At 47.8% G+C, this 26852-nt stretch overlaps 1 protein-coding gene across 4 annotated transcripts in view; it reads right to left on the bottom strand.

Moving 5' to 3' along the window:
• ANKS6 (ankyrin repeat and sterile alpha motif domain containing 6) overlaps positions 1-26852 on the bottom strand; it is a 381649-nt gene that overhangs the window by 325705 nt on the left and 29092 nt on the right. For all 4 annotated transcript variants that reach the window (XM_078687780.1, XM_078687781.1, XM_078687783.1 and 1 more), the window contains exon 3: positions 3389-3433. In XM_078687780.1, coding sequence (XP_078543906.1) covers positions 3389-3433 — 45 coding nt within the window. The remainder of the gene's footprint in view (positions 1-3388; positions 3434-26852) is intronic.

Here is a 26852-nt window from a genome sequence, read left to right as displayed (position 1 = left end):
GGAATGGGGGGAAGGAAGCACGCACCACAGCTGTGCACTGCGCAGAGATGTCAAAGGTAGTACGCACCACAGCTGCACAGAGGTGTGAAAGGAAGCACGCATCACGGTGCTGAAAAAACGTGAATGTTAAAAGGTGCGGACAATTTTTAAGCTGTGTACTGTGCAATGGGGGGAAAGGAAGCACGCACCACTGCTGTACACTGTGCAGAGATGTGAAAGGTAGCATGCACCACAGCTAAGCAGAGGCATTATTTAGCAGCCGGTTCCAGCAAGCACGCACAAAAAGCAAGTGCTAATAATTAAGTGCCCATGTGCGCACCGGCAGACACCGGCTCAAATTAAACCTCCAGCAACGGCCTACGTTACACCCTTAGATCGAGCGAGCACCAAAAGCAATGTGGGGAAAGGAAACACACACCACAGCTGTGCACTATGCAGAGATGTCAAAGGCACGCACCACAGCTGCGCAGAGGTGTGAAAGGAAGTGCGCACAACTATGATGAAAAAATGCTAATATTAAAAGGTGCGGTCAATTTTTAAGATGGTACCAAAAAAGAGGCGACTATAGAGGCCAACTACAGAGTACAGCAAATGTCTTGACAATAACATACTAATACAAAGATAACTGTGCAGGAAGAGAGTGCGGACATAGATTAAATGCGAGTGCTGAAAAAAAAAAAGCACGCACCCTTGTGGCGGTGGGGTCTGTCCCTTGGCCGGGGTGGAGTGGACGCGCCTTGTAAGGAAAACTGCAAGGTCTTGAAATGAAACATGATCCACAACAGATTACACGCTGCGCGCCGCTGCGCGCTCCCCTAAACGCTGTGAGAGTAAACATTTTCATAAAAGCTGGGACATGCACCCGCCTTTGGCCAATTGCGTGCTTTCATTTTTGAAAGCCACACGCAAAGGCCAATAGCCTGTGTGGAAAATCGAACACCACACGCACGATTTTGCAGAAAGTCTGAAGTGATTCCAAGAGGCCTTCTCCGAGAGCAGCGAATGAGCGCTGCGGTAAGACTCGACCTAAAAACTTAAGTGCAAATGACCTTAATATGAATGATTTGGTAAATGGCACAATTAGTCAACAGAAAGCTCAGGTCTGCGTATAAGGTACTTAGTATATCCAAAGCGATCTTACAATGATAACTTTCTCAAGACTGAGCAAGGATATCCAATTATTTTTATCACAGACATGAAAATTCCACATTACTGCCTGCTTAGCACAATAGTCTACAATGTAAGCCATTTGCAAAGCATGAACACTGTCATGTCTTAGATGCCTGCAATACATGGAAGGAACAACCTGCACTGAGAACAGCATGCACACTGACCTGTGTATTCTCAGACTGAAAGCTGTAGCAAAAGCCTTAACGTAATGTAAATAAACACATGACATTTGTATTCTCTTAGCCAGTAGTAAGCTTTAAGTACCAAGCATTTTATTGCTTTTTAGCACAGTATACACATATTTTGGAACTACTTCACAGCAAAACAAAAAACAGTTAAAACCAGAGTTACAACCAGATCCTGGAAGGGGAAAGTTGTCGTACAGTTCCTACAAATCAAGTAGGACTGTGAATCCAGACAACATAAACGTCAGAATATGGGGACTGAGTCCACTCATATCATCAAAGTGTGTTGGCCCAATTCCTAGATAGCTCACAGTGTGCCATCAGGATCCCTAACTATACAGGGTACCAGATGGTGTCTGCCACCTAGAGAACATGACCACTCAAATTCCCCCACAGAAATTGTGGAAACAGATCTATCCTTTTGTTGTTACTTAGCCACGCCCAAAGGGAAACAAAACAAATGTACACATTGGCATTTCTAAAACATTTATTGGAGCAATTGCATACTTGTGCAAAAACTAATGAGCAGCAATTATTAGCAAGAGGAAACAAAGCCTTGTTACCAGCATCATGAGAATGGTGAAAAAGATAAACAGTTCAATCATGAATACATTACAGTGATTATATAAATATTTGCGGGTATATCATACTTATACCCCTACCTAATCCTAACTACACTAATGCGAGCAGATGGAGAGCACCCTCTGCCAGATCTCTTGGGACAACCCAACTCCCCTTACCTGTGTAAGATGTACCAGGAAACCAATCTGGTGTAGAACAGGTCACCATCATTTACAGGATAGAAATTAGAGTCAGCAGGGCTGCATCTCGGCAACAGGCAAGTGTTCCAGGATATTCCACAGAAGTGCTCCTTTGAGGAACTTAGCTCAGAGGCAGTTTACATATTCAAAGCCCAGTTCCATTTACACTGCGTCAAAAGTGCAATGCTGATGTGATTGTTTGTCTTTCTGATTCAGAGCTGTCTCCAACAGGAGAACAAAAAGCAAGGGCAAGGTGCTCAGTGTTCCTTAGACTTGGACAGAGTGTACAACTGTCATGATAAAATGCTTACGAAGAAATGTGCTGCTAGCAGAATACTTTCTAACTATGCTTTCATGTATGTACAAAGCATGTAAAAAGTCACTGTCTAAAAAGATGTTAAGTTTAAACATTTATTACAAAATGGATGCTTTTATGCACAGGCCCAGTCGAGCGTACAACAAACTAATAGTGCTGGCCATCTCAAAATACAAAAGACTGATTCTTTGCCACTGGATCGGGAATCAGGTACCATATTTGGAACAATGGTTTCAAGAAATGATAAAGTCTATATTAGAAAGGAGTTACTTTTGTAACAAAAACTGTCAGATCCATTTGCTTAAAAAGATCTGTTGCATGCATCCTTGACAGTTATGTGGTTGGTCTCTGTTATGCCGATTCCTCGATTATGTGATTTCTTAAACAAGTCTCTGGTAAGAAAAGTGAGAAGTACACTTTAACTTGCGTTAGTCAGAAATGCCCCTTGATACCAAGTAAACTATTACCAATTTAGTCTCCCTCTAATTTAGACTCAGTATGTAACCTCCTAATCCATCACCACCCTAATTGCTTCTCTAATTATGTGCACCACTACTTGACCTGGTCCCTCTCCTGCCATTAACTTTTCTCTATTACTTTAATATGTTCCTGTTTCTAACTTTGGTCATCAAAATTAATCAAAAGTTAGAAAGTACTAGCCATGATATTCAGATAAGTTTCCTGGAAACGCAGTGAGGTAAATTTAGGGTTAAAGGGACTGGATATTTGAAGGGTGACAAAGAAGGAAGGCAACTGTATGGCACAGCACATGGCATAATACAAGAAGGGTGCTCGACACTGAAGGAGTGGCTATAGTTAAACTTGGTAGAATACTAATCACTTGCACAATAGTTGTGAACAACAAGTACTACTTGTCAAATGATTCTCATTATATCAGTCATTAACAGTTATATTCTCTAGAGTGCTACAGGTAATATCAAAATAATCAATCTTACCAGTTTTCAAAGCATGGAATACATCTGGTCTTCTTTTCTCTTCATCTGAGAAAATGAATAGAGAAATATTTCAGAAATAGCTGGTACAACGAGAATATAACAAAGAAAATGTGTTGCAATAGTCAAAAAGTTTCTGGACCTGCCATTATCCAGTTGGCTTCTGCCAACAGCTACAATTAGTTTTCCAGCAGAGCGCTGACCTGCCCTAATCTACATTTGGTACGGTCTGTTGCCAGAGAGAACAGAAAATGCTAGCGTAAGAGTAAAGGTGGCTAGAAGCAGGAGCATCGCTTAGAAGATCCAAAGAGGAGCATGCTCCTCCTGGCACATCAGTAAACCCCATAAAGCATGCCTCCCAGTACTCAGAAGCGGTCAACTGCTCAGGATCCTTCTAAACTAATCCGCCCTGTAGATTGAGCTCTGGTATCTTTGCATACAAAATCTTGACAAGTATGGTGGATGGTGAAGAGGAGGAACTTGTGAATACCAGCCACGATCTTGATAAAGAGCTACAAGGGCAATTAAGAGGTGACCGCTCAGGTAATGGAGCAGTAGGTTTACCAGATGTCTCCTTCAGACACAACTTTTTCAGTTCCGAGCTTTCCGTTTACAGACAATTTATAGGTGGAGTACTCCAATTAGTTGATTTGAGCAGAATCAACAATTGCAACTTCTAAAATGCAATGCTTTGCTAATTCAAGTCCAGCAGTTGAGAGGATATGACCCAATGAAATCGAGTCATCTGGTAATCTAAAGGTTTGGGGGGGGGGGGGGGGCGAGGCCAGAGGGGTGCAGATATTTTACCTATTGAACACTGCAAAAATAAATCCTCCTAAGCACTAACAAATGAAAAGCAATTTTCAGCATTCAAGACTAAATGTATTTTCAACGTGATGGGCACATATGAACCAAAAAACAGAAATGGAACCAAATTTGCAAACCTCTTGTCTAAAAGTAGATACAGGGTCACAATTAAAATGCTGATTTTGATTCCATTTAAATGAAGGCTTTTTATGAAGAAAAAAACCTTTTCACCAGAAAATAATGTCGGCAGGTTCAGAGTGATGGGAAATTTACGTAGTCATCTGTCTCCAAACTGGCATGATTTGCTTCACTCCTATCAGTTCAGTATACTGACAAAATGCATTGTTTAAGGAAAAGAAGGGTTAGTTTAGGCCAATATCACACTACCCTAATACCCAGTCGTACCTTTATGTGCAGGTGTTGCTGTAACGCATTTAATCTAGGTATAAGCGCCAAATCTAGTGAAAAGACAACATTCATTAAAATGGAGGATGCATACATAATCAATAAGATTTTATATAGTACCTAGTCTATTTTACATTACAAACAAAGCAAAGGAAAACAAACAATTTCAAGTTAGTTTCTTGATAGTATTTATGGAATATCAATCTTCTTTTACACAAGTTTAATTTGATAAAGTGAAAATTGTTTCTCTTCTCTTGCTTGGTTCGTAATGTAAAATAGACTGAACTCCAAATGCCTTGCTTAACCTGAACTGTATCAGAAAACGCTTTTAAAACCATGAAATGTATGTATGTATGTATGTATGTATGTATGTATATATATATATATATATATATATATATATATATATATATATATATATATATATATATATATATATATATATATATATATATATAAGCTCCGAGTTACCCACAGGTTAAGGATGCACTCATCCAGCAGCCCTTGCTTCAAACGGGTAAAGACATCTCGGCACCCCAGTCTGCAGCTTCTCATGTCTCGATTAAAACCCTGACGCGTTTCTGAGCCTACGCTCGTCTTCAGAGGCTCGACTTGAGTTAGACGCTTAGACACTCCCACTATTACAGGCTTTTAATCGAGACATGAGAAGCTGCAGACTGGGGTGCCGAGATGTCTTTACCCGTTTGAAGCAAGGGCTGCTGGATGAGTGCATCCTTAACCTGTGGGTAACTCGGAGCTTTCATTTGCACGCGGCAGCCCAGCCGCGAAGGGTGCACCCCCCCCGCGGAAGATCCATGGGGGTCACGGGTCGGAAGTCGCCGAACCTGTTGTGAAGCAGCAGCCAAGGGATCTATGGACATCTGCATCCCGGGGCCCATCCAGGGCTATGAAATGGCAGAACACGCACCCATACAGGGAAGAGACACGAACTACAAGTCCCACAAGGCAGTGCGTTCCAACTCACACGAGTTCGCTCATCTGAGGGACGTTAAATAGTGGGAGTGTCAAAGCGTCTAACTCAAGTCGAGCCTCTGAAGACGAGCGTAGGTTCAGAAACGCTTTAGGCTTTTAATCGAGACATGAGAAGCTGCAGACTGGGGTGCCGAGATGTCTTTACCCGTTTGAAGCAAGGGCTGCTGGATGAGTGCATCCTTAACCTGTGGGTAACTCGGAGCTTTCATTTGCACGCGGCAGCCCAGCCGCGAAGGGTGCACCCCCCGCGGAAGATCCATGGGGGTCACGGGTCGGAAGTCGCCGAACCTGTTGTGAAGCAGCAGCCAAGGGATCTATGGACATCTGCATCCCGGGGCCCATCCAGGGCTATGAAATGGCAGAACACGCACCCATACAGGGAAGAGACACGAACTACAAGTCCCACAAGGCAGTGCGTTCCAACTCACACGAGTTCGCTCATCTGAGGGCGGTTAAATAGTGGGAGTGTCAAAGCGTCTAACTCAAGTCGAGCCTCTGAAGACGAGCGTAGGCTCAGAAACGCGTCAGGCTTTTAATCGAGACATGAGAAGCTGCAGACTGGGGTGCCGAGATGTCTTTACCCGTTTGAAGCAAGTGCTGCTGGATGAGTGCATCCTTAACCTGTGGGTAACTCGGAGCTTTCATTTGCACGCGGCAGCCCAGCCGCGAAGGGTGCACCCCCCCGCGGAAGATCCATGGGGGTCACGGGTCGGAAGTCGCCGAACCTGTTGTGAAGCAGCAGCCAAGGGATCTATGGACATCTGCATCCCAGGGCCCTTCCAGGGCTATGAAATGGCAGAACACGCACCCATACAGGGAAGAGACATGAACTACAAGTCCCACAAGGCAGTGCGTTCCAACTCACACGAGTTCGCTCATCTGAGGGCGGTTAAATAGTGGGAGTGTCAAAGCGTCTAACTCAAGTCGAGCCTCTGAAGACGAGGGTAGGCTCAGAAACACGTCAGGCTTTTAATCGAGACATGAGAAGCTGCAGACTGGGGTGCCGAGATGTCTTTACCCGTTTGAAGCAAGGGCTGCTGGATGAGTGCATCCTTAACCTGTGGGTAACTCGGAGCTTTCATTTGCACGCGGCAGCCCAGCCGCGAAGGGTGCACCCCCCCGCGGAAGATCCATGAGGGTCACGGGTCGGAAGTCGCCGAACCTGTTGTGAAGCAGCAGCCAAGGGATCTATGGACATCTGCATCCCGGGGCCCATCCAGGGCTATGAAATGGCAGAACACGCACCCATACAGGGAAGAGACACGAACTACAAGTCCCACAAGGCAGTGCGTTCCAACTCACACGAGTTCGCTCATCTGAGGGCGGTTAAATAGTGGGAGTGTCAAAGCGTCTAACTCAAGTCGAGCCTCTGAAGACGAGCGTAGGCTCAGAAACGCGTCAGGCTTTTAATCGAGACATGAGAAGCTGCAGACTGGGGTGCCGAGATGTCTTTACCCGTTTGAAGCAAGGGCTGCTGGATGAGTGCATCCTTAACCTGTGGGTAACTCGGAGCTTTCATTTGCACGCGGCAGCCCAGCCGCGAAGGGTGCACCCCCCCGCGGAAGATCCATGGGGGTCACGGGTCGGAAGTCGCCGAACCTGTTGTGAAGCAGCAGCCAAGGGATCTATGGACATCTGCATCCCGGGGCCCATCCAGGGAAATGAAATGGCAGAACACGCACCCATACAGGGAAGAGACACGAACTACAAGTCCCACAAGGCAGTGCGTTCCAACTCACACGAGTTCGCTCATCTGAGGGCGGTTAAATAGTGGGAGTGTCAAAGCGTCTAACTCAAGTCGAGCCTCTGAAGACGAGCGTAGGCTCAGAAACGCGTCAGGCTTTTAATCGAGACATGAGAAGCTGCAGACTGGGGTGCCGAGATGTCTTTACCCGTTTGAAGCAAGGGCTGCTGGATGAGTGCATCCTTAACCTGTGGGTAACTCGGAGCTTTCATATATATATATATATCCAAAGACCTTCCCTTTACCAGAAAGGATATCAGCCCACGCAGGTAAGGTTTGGTACGTCCATTTATTTCAGTGCACATATTCGATCGGCATGATGCATTTCAGCATAATAGCCTTCCTCAGATGCCGTTTGTCTCGAAAAAGAATTCACTGTCCACTTTTAAAAGCGCCTCACTTGATTGTTGGAGACACTCCCATATGATTAAGGGGCGGACGTTCAGAAGCGTCTGAACTTCCTACGCTGCAGGAACACCATCGTAAGTACCTGTCCAAGTTGGCGGTGTCTGCAGCTACCCCACTGAATCCTGGATCTTGTAGTGGCAGGAACAGCATCAAACCTCCTTTCTCCCAACCGCAAATCACCACAGCGAGCAGAGGCACCCACCACTACAGTGAGTGTGAGTATATATATATATTCACAATCACAACACAGATCTACGTTCATTAAGAGTCCACAAACCCAAACAGGGCAGCTTTGGAGGTCGGGATATCCACAATTAACAACACTGAGAAGCAATCCGATCACAGCAGGTGCTTGGACTATGCGGGCGTGCCTGGCTCGCGTTCAACAACATGATTTCAACTTCTGCTTCAAAATCGTGCAGCAAAAAACTGTATTCCAAGAGTTTATGCTTAGCTGATTTATTAAAACTAAAATCACCATTAAAAGTACAAAGCGACGCATTTCGCCTGGGCTTGCAGCCTTAGTCGCATCACATGCTGGTTTTTCTGCATTAAGAGGAGCAGAAGCTGAAATTATATAAATTACATAAACAGTTGCCACTAAGTAGTTATGGTTCAGAAGTGCTTTCCAATGAAAAAGTATTTAATTTTGATTTGCCTGTAATCTTTGACTCCTAGGGCGAATCTGCCTGAAATTTAGCAAAGAAAATGTTTATTTAACTAAATTCACGCAAGATGATCGTCATGCACTTCCATGTAAAGGAAAGTAGTTAAAAATGAAGGTGAACAAAGACCATAAAGAAAGTAAAAACGCTGACTAGATTTATGCCAAACTTGAAAGTAAGATTTTACTCAAAAAGTGTGCTTTTGCTGCTTTGGTATAAATCTATTTAGCAGATTTTTTTAGATGTGAGGATTTAGAAAAGGTGCCGGGTGGTCTTGGAAGGGTTAACATTTTTGCATATCTCTGTCGTTAAAGTCTACTTCAGTGATTCGCAACTCCAATCAATGATATTTTACTTTTTTTAACAAAATGATTGGCTGTGTAAGCAGTTTATGTTATATGAAGCAGTTGAAAGTTATGTTAGTTTACCTAACCATAACGCTAAGTTCCGCGGGTTTTAGGTTACGTTTTGTAACCATAACTATACTTTGACAATGTTGTTCTTTATGAAATTCATACATCAATTTCTTAAACAAAGCTAACCGTAACTGGACTTGAACCGATCGATATTGTAAGGGAATTTCAAAATAATCCATATATTGTACTGTCTTGGCTCACGACCAAGGCCATGCACTCAACCTGCCACGGGTGTCCCAACCCCTCTGCAAACTGAAGGTTGGCTGCATGGCCTGGCTCGTGTCAAACCTGCTGTGGGTAGCCAACCTAAGTTGGGCATGACCTTTTACCATGTGCTACCGGGTTTGGACCCAAAGCCCAGCTGCACATGCCTTTGTATCTAAGTAGCATGCACAGAGCTTAGGCCCAACCCTCCCAGACAGCCAACTCTCAGTGTGCCTGGCCAATCCCTGCATGGTCTGTAGCCAAGCAGTCATCCATATTTTTAAGTAGATTTTGAAGAAACCCCTGGTTTGGTGTTTTTTTTTATTAATAGAAACTTTTTTCTTTTGTTTTAATTTCCACTTTAAAACTTTGATATCTCTGAGAAAGGGGAAGTGTTGTCCGAAACGCATTGGAATGGTGTATGCAGCCAAATAAATTGTCACCTTGAAGACCTCATGGGCTAGTGACTCCTGTTTTCTAACGCACAGAGGAAATGCCGGTGTGAGTAGCTGTACCACAGACTGTTTCTACGGATGTTCCCACAAGCCTCCAGCTAATTCTTTATTTTTTAAATCTGTTTATTAAGTAAACAAATCCCGCGTCGTGACGGTCAACAAGTATACTCCATACATTTGCATCGTTTCTATTTTCACTTACATATATCTTATCACAGGCGTGGCTTGCCGCTGGAAGATGGTGGTCGCAGCTTGAGCGAGCTCCGGCCAGCCCGCTACTTATCCTGTGGTTATCCTGCCTCTGCCCTGCTTTCAGGCGCCCGTTACCAGTGTACGGGTCTGGGGCTGCCTGTCGGCGATCCGGTGACCTGAGCGGAGCTCCCGGAGCCGGGGACGCGACGCGGGCCGACGTGCCATTTGGAGGCCTGCACCAGTGAGGTGGAGCCGGGGACCTAGAGTTTCGCGCCCCCGGACCTGGACACCTACCGGGCGGCCTGGGGTCGCGGAAGACAACCGGCGACCGGGACCCGCCGGAGGCGCCTGCTGACGAGCGCTCACCTGTACCCCTGCCTGGGTTTAGGAGGGCCATCGCTGGCCCCAATTCAGCGGAGAGTGGCGCGCTGACCGAGGAGTCCTTGTCACAGCACCAGCCATTGTGGGCGGCCTGGGCGCCCAGCGGGATCCCCGGCCTCGCGTGCGCGAGCGGCTGACCTGCGGTGCGGGCTGCTCGGCCTCTGCCGCCCGCGCGAGCCGGCTTGGCGGCAAAACCGCAAGGACCTTGTCGGACGGACGCGGTGGCGCAGGGGCAGCGGCAGCTGGTGGGACCCCCCAGAGAACTGATCGGACCAGCGCTGGTGCTGGCGGGGGCTCTAAGATCCGCGGCCTACCCCCAGGAGGGGGCATTTGCTGGTTGGGGACGTTCCCCCCGCTCCTCCTGCCTGCCTTACTCGGTAGATGCCCCGGGGCTCCGACACTGGGGGGGCCACTGAGGTATCTCGGCCGGGAACGCTCTGCTGGGAGCTGTAGGCCTGGGGGCTGATCTACTGGGGAATCCTCTGCACTGAGTGCCTTGACTCCCGGGACTGGTGCTGGCTGGCGATATACTGGGACTGGCCCCCCTTTGCTTTGCTTTGAGACACGGCTTGCCCGCCTGGAGGGGATACACATGCTATGATCGCCTGAACCCCTGGCTGAAGAGTGCTGGGACCGGAACCCCCTGGGCTGCGGTGAGGAGCTACCGGGAACCCTTCTGCGCACTTTGTGCCCTCCGGGAGGAGGGGAGTAGTGGGGCCCTGTGAGCCATGGGGCGCCCCCGGAAGCCCCCGACGGACGTGGAGGAGGGGGCGGCGAGCAGCCAGAGCTCTGCCGTGAGTGAGGGTCCGACGTCGGGCCTACCTCAAGGCCAACTGGAGCAGATTCTACAGGCCATCGCAGACACCAGGGAGGCCCTGCGTCTGGATATCGGCCAAGTGTCCACGAGCCTGGGACTTTTGAGAGCGGACCACGGCAAGCTAGCGGACCGGGTCAAGCAGACTGAAGGCCGTCTGGACGCGCTGGAACCGACGACCAAGGCGAACGAGGTTGCCATAGGGGAGCTGCAGCACAGGGTACACCTACTGGAGCAAAGAGCGGAAGACGCGGAAGGGCGCAATCGCCGCAACAACATCCGCGTGGTTGGCCTGCCGGAGAAAATCGAGGGGACAGACATGGTAGGCTACCTGGAGCCCTGGCTGCGCAGCGTGGTGGCGCCGGAGGGCCTGACCCAGTTTTACACGTTGGAGCGCGCCCATCGGGTGCCAGCTCGACCCCCAGCGGAGGGCAGGCCACCACGTCCAGTGGTAGCGCGCTTGTTGCACTTCAGGGACCGTGATCTTATCCTGCAGAGGGCGAGAGCACTGGGGCCCTACCGGGTGGACAACGCTCAGGTCTCTATATACCCGGATTACTCCCTAGAGGTGCAGAGGCAACGCTCCACATTTCTGGCGGTCAAGAGAGCACTACGGGAGGAGGGCATCCGCTACTCGCTTCTGTTTCCTGCGCGTCTGAGGATTATGATGGATGGTAAATCTTCTTTCTATGACTCTCCAGATGACGTGTGGGACTGGTTGGAGCTCTATAAAGCTGGGACGGATGGTCCCCCTGCATCTGACGAACAGCGGAGGAAGCCGCAGCAATCCAGGCGATCCCGGAGACCCAGGAAGAGACCGCCGAAAGCTGGAACACCTTCTGTCTCGCAAACCGAGTTAGAACGCAGGGAGGCCCTTCAGGCGGTTTCAAACATCTCCAGGGCGGTGGCGGTGCTCTCTGCAGCGGAGACGGGCTCCAGAAAGGGCTCGGAGGAAGCAGTGTCGGAGGAGTCGAGTGTTGGTGATAAGGGACTACCTTCGGTCACGCCTGGGACGGCTGATGGTTTATTGGATGAGTGACCTTCGGGACCTGTCCTGCTGGTATCGTATTTGCCGTGGGACACTTGGTTGGGACTGGGGCGGAGGCACGTGGCTGGGAGTGTTGGGTTGTTACGGGGTGATGGGGGGATTCCCTCCCGCTGCTGGCGATCTAGACCACTACGGTAGCGGAGATATGGGGCATCGAGGGCACGATAGGGAGGGCTGGCCAGGGGACACGGTTCGCTCACGACCTATTGGAGGTAGCGACAAGCCGCCCCTCCTCCTCACACCTACTGTGGGACTCTGGTAGTTGCCGGAGACGTTTCAACTGAGGTTATTGACATTTGGATGGGACTCTGCTGTTTAGGGCCTGTTCTGGGGATGGGTGGGTCATGGGGTTGTTGGGCGATGTTCTGGGGTTGGATTGGGGGTGATGTCAGTGTGTCCAGACTCTGGGTTATCGACGGAGCTACTTTTACTGTTGTGAATGGGGGCCATACCTGACCTCAAATGTGTGACCTGGAATGTACGGGGACTGAACTCCATGCTGAAGCGCCACAAGGTGCATGCTTATCTTGTTCGTAGGGGGGTACACATAGCCTTTCTGCAAGAGACGCATGTTGACCACTGTGAAGGGCGGGCTTTACAGCGCAGGTGGCGGGGTCAGCTGTTTCACACGAGCTACTCGGCATTTGCGAGAGGGGTCCTGATCTGGGTGCGGGCGGGGGTCCCCTTTCAGCCACTGCAGACGGTGCTTGACCCTGAGGGGAGGTTCGTAGCTGTACAGGGCCGTTTGGACGGGAGGGATGTCACACTCTGTTGTATATACGCCCCCAATGTAGACCAACCTGCCTTTTTTGCGCGCCTTTCGGGGAAACTGGCGTCAGTATTAGCCAATGCAGTCATACTAGGGGGGGGACTTTAATTCGGTCCTTGATGTGGGGATGGATAGGTCTCACCCTCCACTGGCGCAGGCAGCGGCGCACAGGCTAGCGCAGAGTAGGCGAGCATGGCAGAGTGGCTGGGGCCTGGTTGATGCGTGGCGTACCCAACACCCAACGGAGAAAGACTTCTCGTTCTATTCCCCTCCGCACGAGCTTCATGTTCGCCTTGACAGCATTCTCTGCACGCCAGATGTTCAGTGCCTGGTCCGTCACAGTGAGTACCTGGCCAAAACAATTTCTGACCATAACCCTTGTCTGGTAACGTTCCACTGGACGCGGCAACGCCAAGCTGTACCGACATGGCGATTGAACCCGCTGGCGCTTGAGGACACGGTATTTCGAACAGAAGTAGGCATCGGGGTGGAGGGCTACTTTGGCGATAAAGCGGGCACGGCTTCTAGTAGAGCGCTGGAATGGGACGCCTTTAAGGCGGTGGTTCGGGGTCTATGCATATCAGCCACGGCGGGAGTCCAGAAAACTCTCTTGCGGGACCTCACGAAGAGCGAGGATCGCTTGCGTGAGGAGGAGAGGCGCTTCCACGCAGCCCCGGAGGCTCGCGAGGCGGTTTCATCGGCGCGGGAGGACGTGGCGGCAGTGATGGAAAAGCTGCGCTGCTTTGATTATAAAGAGTTCCTGATTCGAGCTCATGCTGAGCGCGACAAAGTGGGTTCACTTCTGGCTTGGCTGGCCTCTCCAGGAACTCGTGGCACCCCGATTGTGGCTATCGCTACACCGGAAGGGACTGAGGTTTACTCCCAATCGGAGATCAATGGCCAGTTTTTCACATACTACGCGCACCTTTATAAGAGTGCGAAACCATGTATGCTAGAGGACTTGGATGAGTTCCTCCAGGTGGCGCAGCTCCCCCGACTAGACCCTGACCACGTGGCCACACTGGGCGGAGACATCTCTGAAGGTGAGATTCGGGTGGCCATTAAACAGATGGCTCGCCGGAAGACTCCCGGTACAGATGGGATACCGATCGAGTTTTATGCAGCTTACGCTGACGTGTTGGTGCCGCGCTTGCTTGTGGTGTACCGAGAGGCGTGGGACACGGGGACTCTCCCCTAGTCGACCCGGGAAGCTTTGGTGATTCCCTTACTGAAGCGGGACGGCGACGCCACCTCACGCTCGGCCTACAGGCCCTTATCAATGCTCACAACGGACTATAAGATATTGAGCAGGATTCTTGCGACGCGATTGCTGCCCCACATGCGAGCATTGGTACACCGGGACCAGGCAGGGTTTATCCCCCAGCGCACTACCGCTACCTGTGTGCGACGACTGCTTCGGGTCATGGAGGGCTATGTTGACGGTCTGCCAGGACCCGCTGTTCTGTCAACTGATATTGAGAAAGCATTTGACAGCGTCGAATGGCCGTACTTGCTTCGCGTACTGGAGACCTTCGGCCTGGGTGAGCGATATGTGAAATGGACCTCCTTACTCTATGCTGCGGCCACGGCCCGAGTCAAGACCGGGGCCACTATTTCGGCCCCTTACAGGGTAGAACGTGGAACCAGACAGGGCTGCTCCTTGTCCCCTCTCCTGTTTGCGTTAGCTATAGAGCCATTGGCAGCTCACGCCCGTCTGGGCCAGGCATATGAGGGCTTACAACTAAGAGGCGACACGCACTATATCTCCCTTTACGCTGACGATTGCCTACTGTTTCTGGCCGATGCGGACGCCGCCCTACGCGGGGCTAGACGCCTGCTATCGGATTTCGGCCACCTTTCGGGACTAAGGGTCAATTGGAAGAAGTCATGCCTCTTCCCGCTAGGGCCAGGAGCGGACGACTCCCAACCAGAGGATGAGCTGCGGTGGGAATTTCACTGCCTCCCTTATCTGGGTACGCGTATATACCGGTCCCAATTGGACCTCTTGGAGGGTAACATCGAGAGAGCGATCCGGAACCTGCGAGGCTGTATGGGGTTTTGGCGGACGCTACCGCTGGCGATCGCGGGGCGAGTGGCGTTACTCAAAATGGTGGCGCTGCCCCGCCTCTTATATTTGTTTCGCACTCTACCAGTCTGGATCCCGGCTTCTGTGTTCGCCAGATTGCGATCCTTGGTCACCGAGTTCCTTTGGGGTGCGGGCAGGAGGCGAGTAGCGCTGACCACACTGATGCGCCCTAGGTCGGACGGGGGACTAGCCGCCCCTGACTTTGAATGGTACTACTTAGCGGCCCAGCTGCAATGGCTTACTCAGGAAGTGGCTCTTGAATTCAGAGGCCCGGAAGGGACTGCAGGCGGCTTCCTTCCGAGACATATCATGTCCTTCATTATACTGGCCCAGAAACTGGACCTTTCCCTACTCTCCAGCGAGGAACGGACGATCCGCAATTGCTGGCTGCGATGCCATAGACGAGCCGGCGTCGCTCGCCCATATGCCCCGGAAATCCCACTGGGGATGTGCACTGCCTTCCCGCATGGAGGGGATTGGTCAGCATTGGCGACCTGGGAGGACCTAGGCCTGCAAATGGTCGGTGATCTGTACAAGGAGGGATCGCTGCTGTCATTCCAGGAGCTGCGTGACGTCTACGACCTCCCGAGGGGGGATTACCTGTTGCACGCCTCGCTCGTAGCTAGCATCCAGCACCACTGGAGGAAGGGCCTCTCTGAACCGCCCACGTCTGAGAGTTGTCAGTATGTGGTTATGGCGGCTGGTACTTACAAGGCCGTCACCTGTCTGTACCGGAGGCTGTCGTCAGCGACGCTGCAGCCCCTGGACGGACTGAGAGCCAAATGGGAAACGGATATTGGTCGACCGATTCCCGACACGACTTGGCCGCAGCTTTTGCGGCGTGCATGGAAAGGCACGAGGAATGCCAGGTTCCAGATGATCCAATTTTTCTCTCTTCACCGAGCTTACCTGACACCGGTCAAGATCTCGCAGTACTTTGAGGGCGCGCCCTCGCTCTGCCCTAGATGTGGAGTGGAGGAGGCGGATTTCGCCCATATGTTCTGGGCGTGTGTGAAGCTGACCGATTACTGGGAGGCGGTGATGGCCTGCCTGAATGCTGTCACGGATCGGAATATTGGAGCAGATATGGGCGTGTGCTTGCTATTGTGGTTCCCTCATACCCCCCGCACCCGCGTCACCAGCAAATTCATTGATTTGGGCCTGATATTGGCCAAACGGGAAATTACCATGCACTGGAAATCCAGCCAGGGCCCCAGCTACTTGCGCTGGCGATCTACACTGGAGAGGTGGGCTAAGGCAGAGGGCGCACTGCAGCTGCAACAGGCCAGGCGACTAGATACTGACAGGGCACTGGACACAGCCAGAGCATGGGAGGCCCTTGTGGCCGAGCTGCGACTCCCTGAGGGCGACCGGGAGGAGGATAGTGAGGCGCCGACGCCATAGGGGGCTGTAGGGGTGAGGTTCCCTGTTCCGGATACGACACACACCTGCCATGAATAAAGACAAAGTTTGTGAGGGTTAAGGCCCCCCACTGGGAAGCATCATCTACCTCCCCTTCAATTGTCCGGAAGGAGGGCGGGATTGTGGAGCATTAGCTGTTGGACAGAGGACACTGGCACACTGACTAGGGGGGTGGGATCCAGGGAGGGATCGGTTGTGGGATTGTTTCTCTAAATGGTGTGTTTTCAGAAAAGACTCATCTTCCTACACACTTCAGTGTGCATGTAAACAATGACCGTTATCTTGAATGTCTTTCTCTGAAATGCCAATAAAAATTGTTTTTGCAAAAAAAACATATCTTATCATATACAGTGCAAAATCATTACATCAAATCTAACTCTAGAACATTCCTGTGTAATACAGTAAGTATTCTCCTCTTTTTCTTCATTACGCAGCTTTCTAACAGACAGAGTCCTCTGTTTTGTATCAATTTACCCCATATTTTATCCCATTTCTTCGGGCATCCCCTCCCTTGGAACACCACTTTTTCAGCGTACAGCACCAGTCCAGATCTTCTTGACATTTTGTCGCACTCGTGGTTGACTCGCACCCCACTCCCTCGCTATATTTCATTATGCCCGCTGTCATAAGCCACAACCAGGTGTATTTTGGCCATATCTCTTCGCTCGTCACACAGAGACTATGCCACTTGGCCTCACATGTAACCTCTTGGACAATTACTTCAGACATGACATGTATGGCTTCGTTCCAGAACTGTTGTATCTTTGTAGTATACGAAAAAATGTGCCCGATTCCCCACAGCGCTGTGTACACTGGTTGGTGTTGCTGCGTCCTATCTGGTGCAAGAGCACTTTGGAGGTATAAAGATTCCATCTAAAATCGACCTAAGGGGAGTGGAAACTGCACAATGGTAAGCTGTGAATATCTGAAACCGCGGGTCACATTCTTCTAGGCTGCGCTGTGCAATTTCTGTGGCATCTCCCTCTTGCCTTCTTCTTGTACTTTCAGGCTACAGAAGTCATAGGGGTGCATTGCTCTGAGAATCTTTATCATCCTTGTCATGCAAAAGGAGTACCCAAAGGAATACTTTTGGACCACTGCAGAAGTTTGACTGGTGCCAGACAGCGAGTTCATCCCTGTTAAAATAGTTACAGGGTTTCGAACTTCAAAGGCCTCCTTGCCATTACAGTCATGCAGCTAATGACAGTTACGTGTTTTGCTGTAGTTTTTGGGGAACTAAAACTATTTTCTTTTTTTTTTTTTTTTTTTTTAAAGAACCTTTATTGTCATGATACGGAGATACAAACACGGGCCTACAACCAGTCCGGCCGGCCGCTATTCAAATCGATTAAAAGTAATGTATTAGAAAAACATACAGCGGTCCGGAGGGCAAGAGCTGAGTAGCATCCAGGATATACCATACAATTAAAGTACCATGCGATAATAAGGATCTGAGACGGTTCATTTTGTAATAACAGGAAAAGAAAATAAGATTCAATGTCGCATAATCACACACACCCCGAATATATTGCTAACTAAAGCAAGGAGTTTACGCCAGTGATGTACATAGATGAAAAGGATGGGGGAGGGGGTATACAAATCAGGATAGATGCAATAGACACCAAGCAAGCATAGCGAAGTAGCCCCACCCCTCAAGGCGAAACACAATATGGGAGACATGGAAGACGACGACATCGAAAAAGGAAAAGGGCAAAGAGCCATAGAAACAAGATAGAACAAAATAACAAACCCATCCCCCAACCCTCAACCGTGCACCCCTGCAAAAGGCTATGGCCTACCCCCCCAGCAGCGTGCCTGTCGCCCTAAATAAGAGACCCGAAATACAGAGAAGAAAAAGAGAAAAAGAAAAGAAAAAATACAGGAGAAGGGCCCTCCCACCTACGCATACAAAAATCGTATAAACAGTAAAGGCAAAAGAAATACAGGTAGCAGCAATCACGTAAAACGCAATCAATGACAGCCCCGCTAAGCGCCCCTCAAATCACCATCAACCAGCTATGAGTCCCTCCATATTCCAAATCGGATTCACCCCTGGCCACGTTTGTCAATAGTACCAACATTGAACCATCCCTCAAACGGGATACAAAATAACACAAAGGGTCCGATTACACCGGGAGGATCAGGCAGTGGCGCCGCTCCATAGGACCCCAGCCACCGAAATTTCGCCGATGATGCATGGCGGAAGTCTGAGTGGAACAATGTCAACACCGCCAACAGTCTCGAGTCCGAACACAGTCCCGCCAGACACGGAAAGGGAAACACTCGAAGCGGGAAGCGCCAAAACCCCGACGGGGCCGCCCAAGTCGTGTATCGATGCTGTTCCTCTACTTGCCGATCAAAGAAAGGCCCCGGTGAGACAATCACATGCGCCACAGATGCATCCACAGTAGGCTCACGAACCAAATCTATCCACGTCTCTAAGAATGCAGACTCATCCGGGGAACTCGTCGATGAAGCAGAGGCAGACACAGCGGCGCCTCCCTGAGAGCGATCCGTGCCGTTACAAGATGGCGGGACAACAATGGCGGCCATCCTTTGTCCCAAATCTCGGGCCTCCCGGATCAGGGCTGTCCGCAGGGTTGTTAATGCAGCCAGGATATGTTTGGGCGTGGGCGGTTTCTCACAGGGCCAGACCCCGGGGTTCTCTTGCGCACCGGTTTCTCTGCCCGGGTGAGGGGTGCACGGGGAAGCATCATCCGCCATCTCGGCCGTCACGCTCTCTTTCCCCTCCACCGCACCTCAGGAGCGGGCCTGACCCCTGGGAACAGCAGGATTCACAGCGGGATCTCAATAGTCTGGGCAGGCAGCAGAAAGGAGAGTCACCGAAAGGCTAAACAAGCTCCCCGCTGCCCGGGAGTCACCCGCCGGTTCCCAGGGAGGGATGTTAACATAACCGGGTATCACACCGAAGGGGAACTGGGCATCATGGACTCTCTCCGTCCCGGATAATTCGCACCTCCCGCAGGGCAACCCACTATTGGGGGTGGGTTGGTATCGTCTCTTCCGGCTCACAGTTCTCAGGCTCTCTCCGACCGGCTTCCCATCGCGACCAGAGGCCGCTGGTGTTGCAATCACGACCGGACACTCCCCTCACTCGAGATCCCGGCCGCAGCACCTCGAAGGCCGCCAAAGAGACGGAGACAGTTCTACTGCACAGTGGAGCCTCAAAAGCGGATGGTAAGTGAACGCTTCCCTTAACCTACTGAAATTAGCGAAAACTGCTCGGGTTTATCGCAGGATTTATGTGCGGGGCGGGAGGGCACACGGAGCCAAGCAGTTATGCAGCCATCCCGATCGCCATCTTGGCTCCTCCCTTATTTTCTTTTTTTTTATTGCTTGTGGACAGAAGGAACATGAGAGAAGAATCCATAACACGAGGAACTTGATAATATGAAAACAAGCTTCCATTGCAATCCATAGTTTGGAATACTTTCACTATTCCAATGAGTGAAAAGACACTTACATCTGCTTAAGTTATTTAAGTTCCGCTATCTTTGAGTTTGCAAACTACTACTATCAGTTTTATCAGTTTAAGACATGAGCCTGGTCTAGACCTTCTCTTCCTTATAAAAAGAGAACTTGCACTTAGTTTTGTGCGTGTCATTTCTTATTGGCAAATACAGAGTTTACACATATTGGTTGGTCTGTGAAATGAGAGTAATGTGTTTGCTGGCAATCCTTTTACTTTTCTTTTTACTGACTGAGTATTCAGTCTACCAGAACACTGGAGCACACCTAATTTTATAAGCATACTGGTGTATTTTCTCATGACTAGATGGTGCATTAATAATTTAACCACTTGGCTGCTATGCGTTTTCCCCCCCGGTGCTGGGATCCTCCATTTTCCATTATTCATGACGAGCTGGGCTCGTCATGAGCGTGCGAGGAGGCTACACCATGACGAGCCCAGCTCGTCATGAGCGTGGAAGGGGTTAAAGTCTCACTTGGGTCTCATAAGGAAAACAAATAACCATTAGTACTTTAAAATAATTAGATGTGAAAAACAGGGCCATGCGAACACCAATAAGCCCTACACAAAAAGCACAACAAACTGCAAAGAATGCATTATTTTGTAGAAACAGAAACGGCGAAGCTTAATGATGCATCTGCCCCTTACTTACAATATCAAAGCAATACTTTATCCATTGTGCCAAAACTAAATAAGCTATCATGCAACCAATAGGTGTGGCTCTTTCAAACTAAAAGTGAATGTTCAGTGACCGACAATTTAGTGCATGTGACTGTGCGAATGGGGGAGTGGGCGAATGTTTTAATGAGTCAGAGTGAGCTGGATGGCTAAGTGAGTACAAGAATGAAGGAATATGTGATTGTGTGGATTAGCAGGTGAGAACTTTATAGAGATATGACAGGGTAAACGACTGAGTGTACTGATGGTTAGTTGACTGATGTAGGGCGTGTAGGAATGGTAATGAGCAAGTGCAGGTCACACTAATAGTAATAACAGTGTTATGAAATGTAAAAAAAACTACCAATTTTATGCCAGTGTTTGCAGTACAAGGAAAGGTACCGTTCTTTTAAGAATGCCTACATTGTCATCATTCTTGCTGCTACATCAGTGCAAGCATTATACAGATGTGGGCACCACTACCTCAAGAATGCCCATCATATGTAAGGAATTACTACCATTAATCAGGATTAGCTATAACCCTTTGATGCAGTTTCAGATCCTCATGTATTAATCAGAAGTAAATCACTCATTCCTCTTGAATGCTCGGTCAGATTTGTACTTCGAAATCTTCAGTGTCAGGCCAGCATTTCAGTATTATTAATCTCAGAGCATGTTTAGATGTACACCATACAAAAACAACAGGTGATGGACAGAATGCAGAACAATGTCATACATTCACCCCAGTACAGAGATCTGGGCCTAAATCCATCGTTTGTTTGCTCACCATGCCATTCCAGTTTGGACCCAGCCATATGCAAATCAGTCTTGATTTATTGCAAATTGAAGCCCCACCCCTTCAATTTGCAATAAATCAGGTGTTCTAACGAAGCCCGCATTTTGCCTCATTGCTGCCAGTGATCAAGAGATACTAATAGCTCGATACGCGTATGGCTACTGAAATGCCTGCTGCCTGCCAACCTCATTGCTGTCTGCGGTGTTGTGTGCGCGTCCCCTTTGTGTGTGGCATCTCCATATGGGCAACCTGTGTTTTGGGATTTACGAGCGGCTAGTCCGGCCGCGGAGATGCCCCGACGCTACAATGGCGGTTCCGAGTGCTGGTAAATACGAGCGCTCAATGGGCAGAGGGGGCCTGAGCTGCAGGGTGACATTAGCAGAGGAAAGCAGTCTGTCATCACCTTTCATCTTACAAGGAACATTAATAATTTTACTTTGAAGCAAGAGCGGAGCCCACATGGGTAAAAGTACTGCGAGTCCTACTACAAGTACCATCATGCCTTGTAGGTGACGCCGACAGGGGCGGGATTTCAATTTGCAATAAATCAGGTGTTCTAACGAAGCCCGCATTTTGCCTCATTGCTTCCAGTGATCAAGAGCTACTAATAGCTCGAAACGCGTATGGCTACTGAAATGCCCGCTAACCTCATTGCTGTCTGCGGGGTTGTGTGCGCATCCCCTTTGTGTGTGGCATCTCCATATGGGCAACCTGTGTTTTTGAACTCGCCTCTGATTCTTCTACCTGTGGAGGGATGCTTGGTTATATTCTCTGCACCAGCCAGCGATGCAGCCCAGATGGCCCTGCTGCTAAAAGCGACCCGGACTATAACTGGCAAATCATCGCTGCTCTGCAACGATTTTAAGGCTCGGGGTACCGAGAAGACCGGTGTCCGCCACTTTCCCCAGGACAGAGCTGGCAGAGTGAGGTTTTTTCCTCCATTAGGACCCTGTGCCGCAGTATGGCTGTCCCTGCCAAAATGCTTACCTGGTGCGAGGGGCTGCAGCAGTTCGAGGGGGCCCAGGGAAGGCCTTGTGGATGTTCTTCTACCTGTGGAGGGATGCTTCGTTATCTCTCTCTGAGGGAGGATCATAGCTTTCACGGATGAGTAGAGGAGCCCTTGCCACTTATATTGATTTTTATGGATAATCGGGGCCTTAAACTCAATGTAAAGAAAACGTTTGTGATGTCATGCGGCAAGGGGAAAATCAAAAAAGTCAATTTTGTGTTTTAAAAATCGGGCATCTCCCTCTTGAATTGGTTCAATTGGCATTCATGCCATATAACTATTTTAATTCTCTTCTTACAAGCCTCCCAGGCAGATTTTTGGTGAGTGGAATGAAAGGCTAAAAGCGCCTGTTGCTCCTGCTACTGCCCTACAGTCCAGCAGTGGACAGATCCGCCGCAGGAGCAGCAAGGTAAGTGTTTACACAAGCAAATTTGGAAAGTGCATCGTGGCAATCCCCTATTTCAATTCCACTCATACACCATTGCCCAATTCAGCAGCCCTTGTTATTGTCTCTGGCTTCGAAATCGGTGGAAAAGAAATGAGACGCCGGCGATGCTGAAACACTGAATCACAATTAAATATAAATAAAAACCACATAGAAAAAACACTTTCTATTTTTCTGTGCCCCTAGACATGGCTGGCAACTGATCTCAGAGACTTGTAGGGCTCTGAGGGAAGCAGGGGTAGATCTGAATGAGAATATGTGCTGTTTCCAGTCTCTGATATGAGCCGCGGAATGGGAGATTACAGCACTTCTTGTAGTACATGCAAAAATGAATGCTCTTCTGTACCCGGCTAGAGAGTGAAAATCCCCATTATTTGACCTGGGAGAGTCACAAATGAGAGATTTCTAATTGAGCCAACACCAATGGAAAAACCCACAAGAATATTGTGCATCACTAGACAATACTCTTTTGGGCAGGAATAATATTATTGTTGTAAGGTGGAAGGTACATAGGACCAGAGGTAGCCAAGTATTTCAATGTAGAGGTTTATTAGTCAAGTTCCAGGATAGTAGTTACAGGTTCCAAGCTAATTCAAGAGCTAATTCAAAGCTGGAACAGAGCCCCACCAGGAGCTGCATCTTCGCTGCTCAGCCCACTCTCACCAACTGTCATCCTTCACATCCACCAGGCACACTAACATTCTACGCAGTCATCACTCATACCAAGGTTCCATACATACACACATACACACTGGCTGAGCTGCATAAATCCAAGTACTACATATCCTCTCTCTTTATGGGAACAATCAACAAAATGTTAGTTTAACTCTAAGAGAGAGCAACATATATCTGTAAACAAAATGATACAACATTGCTAACAGATCAATTTAACTATAAAGAGGAATGAAAGTGGAAAGAATTGTGAAGCATGGCAAGATGAGTACATATTGCAGAAGAATGAAGAAGGAAATGAAAAGTATAGAAAAGCAGTAAGGAAAGAGTGCAAGCAGGAAGATATAGCTAGGCACATCCCCTTCCTTTGGGAACAACATGAAGAAAATATAAAATTCTATAAGTAAGTAACATACTCATAGTGTGTGGGAATGGGAGAAAAGTAGAAATAAAGAAGATGTAAAATTCAAATTACTCACCCAATCTTACATAACACACACAAAAGAAAACACTGTGCAAAACTAATAGAATGGGAAACATCCGCGTGTGTAATCACCAAACTATTAAGTATCCTACACAAATGAGTTCTTGGTACACATTAATGAAGTGTACATAATAATCATGTAAATAAAAGATTTCCAAGGTACAAGAGTAAAGGACACATGTGTACAATAAAATGAAAACATTTTAGGGTGCAAGGCCTAATGTGTATTTCAAACACAAATAAAATATAGGCACCGCTTCAACAGAGGCCAAAGTATGGGTACGTCGCCCAAAACACTACAAAGTTAAGGCGAAATTATGGGTCACTGCCTATCCCGCATAACCAAGTTTATGTGCATAACAAGAGAAAATTGGTGCATAACCCAAAACACATACCTAAAGTATGGACCACTGACCAACAAAGAGGCCAAAATATGGAACAACTGTCCATCGCGCATAATTCAATAAAAGTGGGTACAGTGCCCAATGCGCATAACAACAAAATGTGGGTGCACAATTCAAGGCACTTAGCCCAAATCACATGCCAAAAGTATGGATCTACTGTCAAGAGGCTAAAACATGGAACAACTGTCCAACGCGTATATTCCCATAAAAGTGGATACAAAGTCCAATGCGCACTACACAAAATAAGGGTCTACAATCTATTGTTCATCATGTATGAATGAGTAAATACTATAAAAACTAAGAAGAAACAGCAATTCACACTAGTGGATGAAAAATGTGGTACGGTTAAATGGTAATGCTGAAGCTAGGTAAATTCAAAGACCATGTAGGGAGTGACAGTGAGATGGGTGTGCACACCACCCACACTGAAGACTGAACCGAATGCATCGAGACCAGCTCCTATACACAACTACCCACAGAAAAGGTATAACTAAATACACTAGCGTTCCAAGGGAAACAGGAACTTTTGAAGCTCTCATTAAATATATACCATACATTAAAACCACCCAACAAAAGTGCTAGTGAAATTAGTATAAAGCCAGTACATAGCTGTGAGATTAAACAAGGACTGTAGTTCACTACTTCATAGGCCGCAGTTGATAAATACAATATAGTCTCCCTTAAATTATTGAAGAGAAAAAAAACATTATAAGCATATTGATAAGCATGTTCGATAATTGTGCATGAATAGTTAAAGTAGCAATATATTATGTGCAAGCGCCGGTGAGCGAATTCTCTCACCCGAGATCTTAAAGTGATATGTTATCTTCTACACATGTACTTCTAGTGGCTCCCGGAATGCGTAATGTGAAGAGAACTCGATATTTCCTGGTGTGACAGTCTGTCATTTGATAGCGCAGAATATAGTTTTTCCTTGTCTTAATATACTTTAAAAATAAAGTTTTCAGAAATACCATGCATGAGAAGCAGTTCCGATTCGACATGTCGATTATCTTCCTGCTGTGGTGTTGTCATGGTGATTACACTCTACTGAATACAGACGCAAGATGGCTTCCAACGTCATTTTTGTGTCCTTTCTATTGAACGTTGGGCTTGTAAGCGATGCAAGTGATGTTTCTATTAGGAGATTGAGTATAAACAACCAATGACGTGGTACACCATCAGCTCGAGGACCGTGGAAAAAACAGTTGGGCAGCTCGCTCGAGCTTACTTTGAAGGTAACGACTTTCAAGTAGTTTTAGTAATAGGAATAAAAGTTAACAAAAGAATCACGCACGATAAGTCCTCTGTGATTCTGGTTTCAGCTTACTTCTATGAATTTAGATTTACTGGCAAGAAAAAAATAGTTCATTTTTCATATACTAATATTCTGCGACTTTCACTCAGGACTGGAACGCTGGCTAATTTGTTATTTAAATACTATATTCACGCTGTCATATGTCACCATTCACTTTTGAAACCGTAGATAACATCTTCATTTGTTTGAAGGTGAAAATGGAGTATACGTGCAGGCCCACTAGATGGCGCTTGATCCACATGCTGTTAGACAATCTATAACCACTGCTCGGAAATGTGGATGAGCGATCTTTTCTAATGCTGAAAGGCAGTAAGTTCGCATTCGTGACACAGTCTAACAATCTTAACATCGTGGTCAATTGCAGATAAATGATTTCTTGTGACGTTTTTGGGAGGCTATAGGCTTTGGTGTGAAACAGTGACTGGTAGCTTTAAACGACACAACAACTTTTCTTGAAGTTGCTGACTGTTTACACACACTACTTTTCATTAACGTCATCTTTTTCTTCAAAGGTGATAAATATGAGGAGTGTGAAGCGCCCAGAGCAGGCTGTCCTGATAGTAATGGACACTGGTGGGGCTAAGTGGGCGTTCTTCTCCTTAAGACTGCTTAAGACTGCTTTACTTTACTTTGTTGTTGAATAAAAAAAAATGTTCCGTAAAATTGTATGTATCCTCACCTTCAATAGATGAATGTAGGTTTCTCACCTTCATTAGGTTGCTTCCAATAACATACAGGATTTGATCCCATCCTCGTCGCCAAAATGTTGTAAGGTGGAAGGTACATAGGACCAGAGGTAGCCAAGTATTTCAATGTAGAGGTTTATTAGTCAAGTTCCAGGATAGTAGTTACAGGTTCCAAGCTAATTCAAGAGCTAATTCAAAGCTGGAACAGAGCCCCACCAGGAGCTGCATCTTCGCTGCTCAGCCCACTCTCACCAACTGTCATCCTTCACATCCACCAGGCACACTAACATTCTACGCAGTCATCACTCATACCAAGGTTCCATACATACACACATACACACTGGCTGAGCTGCATAAATGTAAGTACTACAATTATACATATATATATATATATATATATATATATATATATATATATATATATATATATATATATATATATATATATATATATATATATATATATATATATATATATATATATACACACACACATACATACACACAGTAAAAAATAAAGGTTACAGGGACGTTTTAGTTAGGCCCAGATTTCACTCGTACAAAAACAATGAAATTCAGCAGTGAGTTACGTGAGCCAACTATAACTTATGCCCCCACAATGCCCTGCTTATGATCTCACATATTACATCACTCATGACATAGTCAGTGGCATCAATGGTGACCGTTCATTCCCCCT

This window comes from Lissotriton helveticus, chromosome 4_1 (assembly GCF_964261635.1).
Source record: "Lissotriton helveticus chromosome 4_1, aLisHel1.1, whole genome shotgun sequence".
Classification (NCBI taxonomy): Eukaryota; Metazoa; Chordata; class Amphibia; order Caudata; family Salamandridae; genus Lissotriton; species Lissotriton helveticus.
This window is presented reverse-complemented; position numbering and strand designations above follow the sequence as displayed.